Source organism: Moschus berezovskii, chromosome 11, assembly GCF_049115385.1.
Source record: "Moschus berezovskii isolate FMDL1 chromosome 11, NW_MosBer_1.0, whole genome shotgun sequence".
NCBI lineage: Eukaryota > Metazoa > Chordata > Mammalia > Artiodactyla > Moschidae > Moschus > Moschus berezovskii.
This window is the reverse complement of record NC_142470.1, coordinates 8,016,874-8,029,495: the sequence shown is the minus strand read 5'-3', so window position 1 is coordinate 8,029,495 and position 12,622 is coordinate 8,016,874. Positions and strand designations below refer to the sequence as shown.

The following is a 12,622-nucleotide window of genomic DNA, read 5'->3' as shown; positions in this document are numbered from 1 at the left end:
GGGAAATAATCAATTTTGGAGAATAGCTAAATAAATGATGGTGTCTGCCTCTTAAGGAATAGCACACAGCCTTCAGAAATTATGTCTTCAAAGGATATTTAAACATGATATGATGTGAAGTGAACTCAGCAGGTTACAAATCTACATACACATTATGATCCCAGTTTTTGGAAAGAATAAATGTGTGTAGTGGGTTCATGGGGGCGGAGATTCACTTTCCTTTTTAAAAATAATTTGCTATGATCCGTTTGGATAACTTTTTCATGAGGAGGATGTGGACATTTTTTGGAATGTATGTGACCTTGTGCTGCCTTCCTGGAGATCAGAGAATGCTCTGAGGACACTGTTTGGGGCTAGACTCATATTAATTGCTTTTTTTTTTTTTGCTGAACCTCGAGGCATGTGGGATCTAAGTTCCCAGACCCGCTCCAGTGAAAGTACTGATTCTTAACCACTGTACTGCCAGGGAAGTCCCTCGTGTTAATTTCTTTAAATCAACCCCTTGAAAGCAAAGCCCCGCAATGAAGTATGTTCACAGGGAGAAGAGAGGTCTCATCTCTGCCTCCCAAATGAGGTCTGCGGATGTAGCATCACCTGGAGGCCTCATTCTTGCCTCCACGTTGAGATGCACCTTCACCATGAGATAGACTTACACTCAGGTGGCGCCATGTCCAGACCTATTTGCTCCAGGAATCTGTCTCTTCTCACGATGATATCATACAGTGTGATTATTATGGTGGTGGTGTAGTCGCTAAGTTGTGTCTGACTCTCGTGACCCAGTGGACTCTAGCCCGCCAGGTTCCTCTATCCATGGGATTCTCCAGGCTAGAAGCTTTCATCCACTTGTGCCTTTACCTACTACTAAGTGAGCTGAGGGGAACTGAGAAGAGAGGTAGGGAGAGGCAGGGTGGGCAGACCCTTGCTGCTCCTGCCCTTCAGCGTGACCTGGGGCAGGACCCTCCCTACGTGGGATCTGAGTGTGGCCATCTCTGCTGGACGGGACTGACTTGTGTGTAACAGGCTCGCCCAGCCCCCACCGCCCACTTACCAGCTTCAGCCACAGTGGGAACCTTCTGTCCCCAGAGGAACCAAACCTCCCTCACAATCTCCCCTCTCCTCTCACTCATCGCCAGGCTGATTCCTGTCCAGTCTTTGCTGCTCCATTCAAACATCACCTTCTCAGGAGGCCTTTTTTTTTTTTAACTCCTTTTAAAAATGTTTTATTTATTTATTTTTGGCTATTCTGAGTCTTCATTTATGTGCAGGCTTTTCTGCAGTTGCAGCAAGTGGGGGCTCCTCTCTCGTGATGCTCGGTCTTCTCATTGCAGTGACTTCTCTTTTTGTAGAGCACATGTTCTAGGGTGAATGGGCTTCAGTATTTCTGGCTCCCGGGCTCTAGAGCACAGGCTCAATAGTTGAGTGCACTGGCTTAGTTGCTCTGCAGCCTGTGGGATCTTCCCAGATCAGGGGTCAAACCCATGTCTCCTGCCCTGGCAGGTGGATTCTTTACCACTGAGCCACCAGGGAAGCCCAAGAAGCCTTTCTTGATTGTCAGATATATCCTCAAAGCTCTCTGTCCACATGAGGAATAACTGGACAATCTCACAATTGAGATTCTCACAAGCTGAGCCATCCAGGAATAGAGATGGCCCCCAATACATGCCTCCAGACCTAGCTCTGCCTCTCCTGGACATATCCTGGCATGTTTACAATCCTTTAACCTTCCCACCAAGCGGTGACAGCCCAGGACTTCCTTGTTGGCCGAGTGGCTAAGACCCCGCATTCCCAATGCAGGGAGCCCAGCTTCGATCCATGCTCAGGGAACTAGATCCCATATGCTGCAACTCAGAGTTCATATGCCTCAACTAAAGATCTCTCATACCACAACTAAGGCCCAGCACTGCTAAATGAATAAAATAAATTTTAAAAAAGACAGGTGACATCCTTTGCTACCTTCATGAGGCTGAGTTTCTTCAGACAGTACTGTGGTAATGATGATTATAATCACACTAATCGTGGCTCTAATTATTCACTGTTTCAGGCACTGTTCTCATATTTTCTCTGAATTATTACATCATTGAATCCTCCTCATATAACCCTATGAGGTAGTTAATAGTCTTATCCCCTTTTTGCAGATGCAGAAACTGAGGGCCAGGTAGGTGAAATGACTTGTCCAAGGTCACTGGGTTAGATAGTGGTTGGGGTGGGATTTGAACACCGGACAGTGCAGTGTGCCCTTGATCCTCAGTACACAAGAGTATCTGCCTTGTTCCAGACTTACGGGGAGCTCCTCATTGTAAGATGAGGCAGTGCAAGCACAGATGCCTGGACCACTGGGAGCCCAAAGCCCCTGGGAAATCTCGGTGCCCAGCCCCCAGCCACATGGAGAAAGGCATTATGTGGAGCCCCAGCCTGGCCCAGCTGGCTTCAGCAGCGACCTTGCCTGACACGGCCAGGTGTCTTGGCTTCATCCACCTAGACTACTTTCTTGTCTTTCTCTCCCCTATGATCCGCATTCTAGGAGGGTTCAACTTCTGCATCTTGTTAACCTCTTCATCCCCTATGTCTTGTTTGAGGTCTGGCATGAAGTACCTGATCAATACCTGTTGAAGAGGGACTTCCCTGGTGGTCCAGTGGCTAAGACTCCAAGCTCCCAATGCAGGGGGCCCAGGCTTGATCCCTGGTCAGGGAACTAGATCCCACATGCCACAGCTAAAGATCCTGAATGCAGCAACTGAAAAAAAAGATCACACCTGCAATGAAGATTGAAGACCCCACGTGCCACAGATGAGACCTGGCACAGCCAAATGCAAAAGTAAACATATATTAAAAAAAAAAAAAAGCCTGTTGAAGAATGAATGAATCCAAAGGGCCAGACTCTGAGCAGACTTCATGACTAAATATAATGGCTTGGCTCAAGTGCTGCATAATAAAGTCATTGAGAAATTCAATACAGTCAGCATTTATTGAGCACCTGCTGTATGCCCAACAAAAACCCCATCAGAAGGGACTAGCGTTTCATTTCATGTGCATTAAAAGCATGCAGATTACAACAGCTGGTGTAGTATAGGATATAAACATGGAAGCCCAGAGTCTCACCAAGCTCCATTCACATCTTCACTCCATCATTTTCTGGCTTTGTGCCCTCAGCCACATCCCTCTTTGCACCTCAGTTGCTTCATCTGTCAAGGAGAACTAATAGGAACTCCTCCCCCCTCCTGAGGGTTGACTCTCTCAGCACAGTAATCTGGCCCAGGGAGAAATGCCCAATGAGTGTTCCTGTTGCTGATCTGCCAGTAGAGTGGTGGTTACAGCTTCAAGGGCTCCAGAGAGAATTCTCCCTCCTTAGTGCTCAAAGTATAGGGTCAAAGTCATTTCTAAGACTCTCATTTAACTCACTGGCCTTTGGGACTCCCAGCTTCTCAGCACCTGGGAGAACCATCTGCAGTATCCCTCCTTTGGCCCTCACCAAGTCCTGTGGGAATGAGTGTGCGTGTGTGTGTCTGTGTGTGTGTGTGCTCAGTCGCTCAGTCGTGTCCAACTCTTTCTGACCTCATGAACTGTAGCCTGCCAGGCTCCTCTGTCCATGGGATTTCTTAGGCAAGAATCCTGGAGTGGGTTGCCATTTCTTCCTCCAGGGGATCTTCCTGACCAAGGGATTGAACCTTTGTCTCCTGCATCTTCTACATTGGCAGGAGGTTTCCTTACCATTGAGCCACCTGGGAAGCCCCATGGGAACGAGGCCAGTGTAGATATCAGGTTCATTTCCTTTCTGATTCCATACCTTTGCTTATGCTGATTCCTCTGCCCAGAATAGCAACCCTTCTCCACACACACACCCCCAAGTGGCATTTTATCCATCCATTCTTCAAGCCCGGCACAATCATTTTTACCGAACCAGAGAACAAAACCAAAGCACTCCTAAACAGCGGGAAATTATGCAGCTGTGAAAAAGGAACTTGACCAATCTGTTCTTACACTGAGAGACCTCAAAGACTTACTGTTGCTAATAAAAACAAGTTGCATATAATAATATATATTAGAGCTTCTCCAGCTCTGAGGTGCACAGGAATCTCCGGGGCTCTTGATTCTTGTTAAATTCACGTTGTGATCCAGCAGGTCATCAGTAAAGCATGAGATTGTGTATTTCTGACCAACTCAGGGTGATACCCAGGCTGCTCGTCTGGCATGGGTGATTCAGCAAGACAGGATTTATAGTATGATCCCATTCCTGTAAAAAACAAAATAAAACAAAATGAATATACATGGGATAAACCAGAGAATCGGAGAAGGCAATGGCAAGCCACTCCAGTACTCCTGCTTAGCAAATCGCATGGACAGAGGAGCCTGGTGGGCTGCAGTCCATGGGGTCACTACTAGTCGGAGACGACTGAGCAACTTCACTTTCACTTTTCTCTTTCATGCATTGGAGAAGGAAATGGCAACCCACTCCAGTATTCTTGCCTGGAGAATCCCAGGGATGGGGGAGCCTGGTGGGCTGCCGTCTATGGGGTCGCACAGAGTCGGACACGACTGAAGCGACTTAGCAGCAGCAGCAACTGGTACTGTTTCATCTATATGTTTATTCACTTACTGTCTGTCTCCACGTAAGATGTGTGAGGGTAGAGACCTGGTCTGCCTTGTTTACTGCTACATCTCCAGCGCTTAGAACAGGGTATGCTTACAGTACGTGTTCAGTAAATATTTGTTGAATTAATGCTCTATATATTTTCCTTCTAGAAACAGGGAGATTGAGGCCCAAAGGCGGGAAGGGAAATGCCGGAGATAATTAGTGTTACAACCTAAAGTAGAAGGCAATAAAGCCGAGTGAAATTGAAGGTCAGAAGACTATATGGCCTTGGAGGAGGCCCGTGCCTCCAAGCCTCAGTTTCCCCAACTGTAAGAGGGAGTGAGGCAGCCACGACAACTCAAGGGGTCTGGTACTAAGGGCACCTGGTACCTAGGAGACCTTGCCCGTTTCCAGGAAAGATAACGTGCGGTGCAGCATCTGTACCTCCTCCAGACACGGCTCGAGCGCCCCCAAAAGCCGCAGAAGTTGAAAACTACAGTCCCCATAGTGCCACGGGTGGCGCCTGCGCACGGCTGCCGACCCGCGGCGCTGCGGGCGCCCCCTCGCGGCACCCCGGCGCAGCGCGGCGCTCCGATCCCCGAGGGGCGGGGGGACCCGCGGCGCAGAAAAGCGTCGGAGCGCGCTGCTGCATCCGCGGAGCCGAAGCCCGGAGCCCAAGAGGCGGCCGAATCGCAGCCCGCTGGGCCAGCCGCAGCCATGGGCAACCGTGGCATGGAGGATCTCATCCCGCTGGTCAACCGGCTGCAGGATGCCTTCTCCGCCATCGGCCAGAACGCGGACCTCGACCTGCCGCAGATCGCCGTGGTGGGCGGCCAGAGCGCCGGCAAGAGCTCGGTGCTCGAGAATTTCGTAGGCAGGTAGGAAGCGACGCGCCCCTGGAACGCGGACTCCCCGCGCCCGGGTCCTCTGGGTCTCGGGACCCGGCCCCGACGGCGCCGGGACCTCGCAGCCCCTGGCGCTGCACGGCGGACAGCGCGGCCCCCCGCCCCCACCTCCAGCCAGAGGAGGAGGCGGCCCTCCCCCGCGACGAGAGCCCCTCGGGGGCGCAGCGCCCTCCACCCGCCTCACCCCTGCTGGGCCGCAAACGTCAAGCCTGCGGCCGCGGGCTCACGCCCCCCTCCTCTGCTCCATCCTTCAGGAAGACAGCAGACCCGGGCAAAGGGTTGTTCCCCAACCCCGAAGCCCGCATGGGTACCGAGGGGCCTGCATGGTTCCCTTGGGTTCTGGGGGGTCTCTTGAAGCGGGCAGCACCCCTGGGCCCTTGCCCCCAGGCTCTATGGACAGCTCCCCCTCCTCTCATGGGGATTCCTGGACTGCGGTGGGGGGACACCCCTCCCGTCGCCCCTGGGAGAGGACATGGCCCCTTGGGCATCGGGGACCAGATACAGCCTCCCCCGTCACACACACCTCTGCGGCTCCGGCCGCCATCCGTGCGCAGCGCGGAACAGGGGGGAGGCGCGACTGCAGGATGAGGAAGAGGGGGTGGGGGGCCAGCGCCTCCGAGCCTTCCCCGAGCCGCCGGCCCCGCGCCCTGCAGCCGCCCCTGGGTGGGGGGGGCCTGTCAGTGTCGCCCTCCCCTCGGCCTGGCAGAGGGATTGGCGTGGAGGGAGAAGGCGGTGGAGGACGGAGATGACAGGGAGGGAGGCGGCTGGCGGGGAGGGCTGGGGAGCCATTTGCGCGACCTAATCCCCTCCTGCCTCGGATCCCACAAGGCGCCGGGAGGGCCAGGTGGCAAGGAGTCAGGGGCCACCACCGAGACAAAGAGCCCTGGGTTTAGGGAGGCAGGCAGGGTCGTGACCGCCCCCAGGCTCTCCCCCAAGAAGGGGAGACAGAGATGGGCTTTCTGGGGGCTGAGAAGGAGAGAGAGGCAGGCGCTCTCCCCGGGGGCTGGAGGCGGAGTGGGGGGCTGGGCAGACTGAGGGAGGAGGCAGGAGAGTTCACCCTGACCCCCCACTGTCATCTGCCTTCCTCACCTCCTTCAGAAACCCTAGCTTTCTTCCAGTGACCTTCATGGGTGAAGAGGCAGATGACCTGTGCCAGAGAGGGAGGCAGGCAGAGAGGGCTTCCTCCTCCCCGCCTCCCAGGGACGGCAGTTCTGGGCTGAGACATCCTGGGTCCCAAGCCAGGTTCTGCTGTGAAACCTCCGGCGAGTCACTGCCCTCTCTGAGCCTCAGTTTCCCCATCTCTAAAATGGGCGATTAGACTGGATGGTCTTCCCCGCCCCTCAAATGACCTGGGAAGGCCCAGTGTCAGCCTCAGGGGTGAGAGAGAAAGATACTGCCTGGAACGATGTATCTGTGGGACACGGGAGAGCCACTGTGGGGGCAGCTGGGCCCATCTGATCGGCAGAGGGGGGACACCGTCTGTCTCCCGGGGAAGGGCTTCCAGAGAATCCCTCTCCTGCTCATGTGACCCCACCCCCCACCCCAGAGCTGCAGAGACGCAGACAAGAGACACGGAGATGGTCCCTGTCCCTACAGCCTGACAGCCAGAGCGAGGGGGGTAGGAGGACCCTGGAGGCAATAAAGCCCCCGAGGCCCTCATGCTTTAGATGACGGTCGTGGGCATCCTACACTTTTCAGGGTACAAACCGTAGGTCTGCCTTTCCTCCCTCTGCTCACGCGTGCTCTGTGCCTGCTGCGTGCTCTGGGCAGGGGGCACCAGGGGGCAGCTGACCTCAGCCACCATCTGCCGGGCCCTTCCCCTGTGTCCCCTGCCAGGCTATATGGGACGGGTCACAAGAGTCCCATGAGGCGGGTACTGTGATGACCACCCTGCAGGGGAGGAAACCGAGACACTGAGGTTAGAGGCCCTGTCCAAGGTCACAGGGCCAAGAAGGATCACGTCTGTCAGACTCCAATCTGGGGCCTGCGCCACCTCTTAAGAGCCCAACTCAGCACTGAGCACAGGGACATGCAGGTGTATGGGCCCCCATTTTCCCCATCTGAGGAATGGGCCCACTGACAGCTGCTGCCCTGCCTTCCTGAGACATGGGTGTGGGGCTCCAGCAAGTTCATGGGTGTAAAAGCCCCCTTTTATAGACACATGGAAGGGAGATATCGATGTTCAGTTAGGTTTGGGGCCTGTGTGGGCCAGGAGACCTAGCCGCTGCCCTCTCGGAGTCCAGTATCCAGCAGAGAGAGGTACTGGGGGTAGACAGCACAGCAGGCCAGCCTGGCCACAGCTGACTTTTGCAACTGTTAGCTTGTCGAGGGATCAAGTGAGATTCGGACTCTGGCCCCAGAGGTTTGGACCCTCTTGCTGCCCTCCACAATCCAACAGCCTTTGACTGTGGCCCCACGGGAGGATACTCAGGGTGTCCAGGTGCAGGCCTGGGGCAGAGTAGGGGCCTGGCGTGCAGTGGCGTATTTGTTGATTCTCATGAAAGCTAGTGAGGAGACCAGGGCTGGAGTGCAGGTTGAAAACTGAGGTTCACTGGGGTCCCCCCAGTCTGCTTCGCCATGGATCCCCACCTCTCCACCCCTGGGCTGGGTCCCCAGACCTGTGTGCATGGTAACAGCCGCTCTGTCTCCTGGGGTTTCCCGGGAGTCAACCCCCCATGGAGAGGAAGTGGAAAATATATCAGAGGAAGCAGAGGCTGCTCCAGGCTTCCGGGCACCCAAGAGGGCCCTGTTATAATCTCTGCAGTGGAGGTGGCCCAGGCAGCTGCCCAGGACCTCTGGGTCTATGCTTTTCCTTTGTCTCCCTTTTACAGAAAGGAAGACAGAGGTTGATTCGTTCAGCCATCCAGCAGATGTATGTGAAGAAGAAAACTGGGGGTCATCGTCAATGCTGGGAGGGAAAAGGGCCACTTTCCACAGGGAGGTCAGAGAAGGTATCTAGGAAACCGTGGCATCTGAGATGAGAACTGAGAGACAAGAAGTCATGTGACTATTTGGGGAGAAGCATTCTAGGCTGCGGAGAAGGCAATAGCAAGCCACTCCAGTACTCTTGCCTAGAAAATCCTATGGATGGAGGAGCCTGGTAGGCTGCAGTCTGTGCTGAGGGTCGGACATGACTAAGCGACTCACTTTCACTTTTCGCTTTCACACATTGGAGAAGGAAATGGCAACCCACTCCAGTGTTCTTGCCTGGAGAATCCCAGGAATGGGGGAGCCTGGTGGGCTTCCATCTATGGGGTCACACAGAGTCAGACATGACTGAAGTGACTTAGCAGCAGCAGTAGCAGCATTCTAGGCTGAGGGAACAGCACATGCAAAGGCCCTGGGGCAGTAACGAATTTGATATCTTTAAAGAATAGAAAGGACGCGCTGTGGCTGGTGTTTGGTGAGCAAGGTGGATACAGCATGGGAGAGGCAGGCAGCGGCCTCGGATTAAGCTGAGAACTACGTTTGTTTTCATTATTATCAGAAGCTCTTAAGTAGGGGAATGACTTGAGCTGCTTCCGGCAACTGTGTGACTTGGGAAGGAGGGCAGGAAACAGGTGCGGAGGCTGCTGCGGTGGGCAAAGGTGGGCCGGACCAGGGCTTTAGCAGAGAGAAGGGGAGAACGGTGGGGTTCAGGATGGATTTTTGGAGGACGGTCCCACAAAACCTGCTGGGGGATGAGATGTAGAAGGTGAGGAAAGAAGAATCCAGGACGACTTTAGCACTTTTGACCCCAGTGGGCGTTGGTACCATTAACGGAGTCTGGGAGGAGCAGGCTGGGGATCCGGGGGTAAGATCAGGAGTTTGGTTAACTCGTTGAGTCTGAGATGTCAGGTGGGCAGTGTGGTGATGCCAGTCGGAAGCTCAGAGGGAAGGCGGGCTGGAAATATAAATTTGGAAGAGATGGGATGTCAACTCGTGAGCATAGATGAGATCATCTCGGTGGTGAGCGCAGACAGTGGAGCGTGCGTGGGCCCCCGGACACCCCGGCACTTTGTGAGCAGATGTCTGGTGCCCCAGGTTTCCCTTTGTCTTCCCCCAGCTGCGTGCCCCCTCCCCACTATACCCATCCGGCACCAAATCAGGTGTCCTGGGACAGGCTTCCAGGCTCCGGCACCCCTGGCCTCACTCACTCTGAGGCCCAGGTGTGCTGACTATCGGGCACTGCCCATTTTCCCTCCTGTTTGGCCCCCCCAGGGAGGCCAGGACTGGCAGGAGTGTGGCAGAGGGGCTGAGGGCTCAGGCTCTGGAATCAGACCTGGGTTTGCAGCTTAGCTCTAGTACTTACATGCTGGGCAAACTTGGGCATGTTTCTTAAACCCTGCCCAGCTGCTATTTCCTCATCTGTAAAATGGGGATAATAATAGCACCTCCATCACAGGACTGTGGCAAGTGTTGACATCATGCCCGTGAAGCACTCAGGGTCAGGTCTGGCCCAGAGGACATGCCCATTCTGTTCCTGCCTGGGCATAGGTACCAGCTGGGAGGAGGGGCAAGGATGTGGGTGGAACAGGGAACCTGGTGAATGAGCCTCTGCCCAGAGCCCAAAGGGCAGCCTGGGGGATAAGGTTTTGGTTTCCTCTGCTGACTCTGACTACCCCAGCTCAGGCTCACTGAGTTGTTGGTCAGTCACTGAGTTGCGTCTAACTCTTTGCAACTCTATGGACTGACTGTAGCCTGCCAGGCTCCTCTGTCTATGGGATTTCCCAGGCAAGAATACTGGAGTGGGTTGCCATTTCCTTCTCCAGGGGATCTTCCAACCTGGGGATCGAACAGACATCTCCTATGGCTCTTGTACTGGCAGGCAGATTCTTTACCCCTGAGTCACGTGGGAAGCCTTTTGCTCAGGCCCCCTGCCTCCTACCAATCCCCCTTCTCTGCATTCTGGTCCCAGCACAGACTTTATGCCAGTCTCTGGCCTCTGAGAGCCCTTCTCTTGGTCAGCCCCAGCCCCTGCCATGGGGGACAGACCATTCTCCACTACTAAGATCTGTCTCTTCCTCTGAACACCTCAGGCTACATCCCATTTCCCAGATTCGGAGACTGAGGCCAAAGAGGATTAGGGCATAATTGAGACATCGAAAGTAGAGGGGCGGAGCAAACTGACATCTCCTTGGCACTTGCCGTGTGCCAGGCCCTGAGGATAGAGCTGTGAACAAGCCAGACCCATCCCTGTTCTCGGGGGACTCACAGCTGAGCGGGACAGACAGAGGCCACGTCACACAAAGAGCTCTTGTGTTGTGGGTCTGAAGAAGGGTACCAGGAGCCTGATGCTGTAGGGAGCAGGAGTCGTCAGGGGGCCAGAGAAGGCATCTGAGCAGTTAGGTCTGGGCCTGAGTAAAAACAGGACTTGGTCAGGCAAAGGAGTGAACCATTCCAGGTGCAGGGTCTCCCCTGAGGCCAGAGGTGGAACCCAGAGGAGAGAAGGGCAGTGAGAAGCAGAGATCGGAGTGAGATCAGGCTGGCCTGGGAGGCACTGCGGGGCCTTCAGCCACCCCGACCCAGAGAGCCCACAATGCTGTGCCCCTCCCTGCTCAGAGCATGCTCCTGGCACATGCCCTCAGCCAGACCTGTGTGCCCGTCCCTGCCAGAGGACGTCTTCTCCAACCCCCTGCCCCACCCAGTGGCCCCAAGGAGCTGGGAATGAAAGACGACTCTGGCAGACAGCATCTGATCCCAGCGTCAGGAGAATCGAGTTTCCCTGGCCTTGGCTGGGGTCGGAGGGTCAGAAACAGGGGGAGGGGACCCAGGCAGGCCGGTGCGGAGGGGTCAGGTGGGAGCGGAGGCTGCCAGTCACAGACGCGGTGTTATCCGGCCTGGAACAGGAGGCAGAAGTGGAGCCCACATGCCGTATGTTTAAATATTCCAGTTATAAATCAAGCTAAGGAATTGCTAACTACAATGCATTCTGCCCTCCCACCTTGACAAACACACCTTCAAAGCAACCTGGCAGGATGGTGTGGAATTTAGAATTTCAGACTCCTCTGAGTTCTGAGATGGGGTGGGGACTCCCTGGGCTGCCCTCACCTTCCAGCTCCATCGGCCTTAGCCTCGAGGTTGCCTCCTCGCACTGAGGGCAGCCCGCTGGTGGGAGAGAACCTAGAGGTACACTTGAGACTGAGAGAAAGTTGCAGGGCACTTAAGTGTGGCCCAGGAGGGCTGCACAGGAGCCTCCCTGGTGGCTCAGCGGCAGAGAATCCACCTGCCAACAAAGGAGACCCGGGTGTGATCCTGGGTCAGGAAGATCCCCTGGAGGAGGAAATGGCAGCCCACTCCAGCATTCTTGCCTGGGAATCGCATGGACAGAGGAGCCTGGCGGGCCACAGTCCATGGGGTCGCACAGAGTCAGGCTTGACTGAGCGACCAAAACAACAAGGAGGGGTGCACAGGCTCCAGCTGGGCACCTTCCCTTGGTCCCCGGGAACCCCTTGCTTCATGGGAAGTCGAGGCCAGAGATCCCAACAAGGATGGGGCCCAAGGTCAGGGCCCCGAGCCCCCAGGTCCAAGGGCAGTGCTGATTATTGTCTTCTTGGAACCAGCAACCTCTTAATAGGAGGAGCATCATCCCCAGTTTTCAAGTGGTGAAATGGCACAGAGAGGGTAAGGGACCTGCCTGAAGTCACACAGCGGTGCACGGAGGCAGGACAGGAAGCAGCATGGGTCTTCTGTCTCCACGTGAATGTCCACCCTCTTCACCCCAACCCCTGCGCCTGCCTCTCCGTATACCTCAGCTTCTCCTCTGCTCTCCCTGTTTGTCTCTCGGGCACTCTTGCCCCCTTCCTGGACTGAACTCTGGCTAAGGAATACCAACCGCTTGCAGCAGTCAGCTCTAGCAACTTGGAATTCCTATGTTGTTGTTGTTCAGTCACCAAGTCGTGTCTGACTCTGCGAGCCCACGGACCGCAGCACAGCAGGCCTCCCTGTCCCTCACCACCTCCCAGAGTTTGCCCAAGCTCGTGTCCGTTGAATTGGTGATGCCATCCAACCATCTCATCCTCTGTCGCCCTCCCAGTGCCCTGGCCAGAGGCCCCGGGATCAGCTCCCAGCTCCTCTCGCATCCTCTAGATCCAATGCAGTCGACAACCCTGTGGATTCTGCCCCAGTCCATCCCTTCTGTGCCTGGGCCACCATCACCTTTGTCCTA

At 55.2% G+C, this 12,622-nt stretch overlaps 1 protein-coding gene across 9 annotated transcripts in view; it reads left to right on the top strand.

The window, feature by feature from the left end:
• Window positions 1–5,171: 5,171 nt before the first annotated feature.
• Window positions 5,172–12,622, top strand: part of DNM1 (dynamin 1) — a 44,034-nt gene continuing 36,583 nt past the window's right edge. For 6 of the 9 annotated variants that reach the window (XR_008682393.2, XR_008682392.2, XR_016038519.1 and 3 more), the window contains exon 1: window positions 5,172–5,448. Coding sequence is in view for 5 of the 9 variants with exons in the window: in XM_088841129.1 (XP_088697255.1) it covers window positions 5,288–5,448 (161 nt within the window). In the remaining 4 variants the exon portion in view is untranslated. The remainder of the gene's footprint in view (window positions 5,449–12,622) is intronic. The other 3 variants (XM_055399243.2, XM_055399242.2, XM_088841128.1) reach the window with 1 other exon arrangement.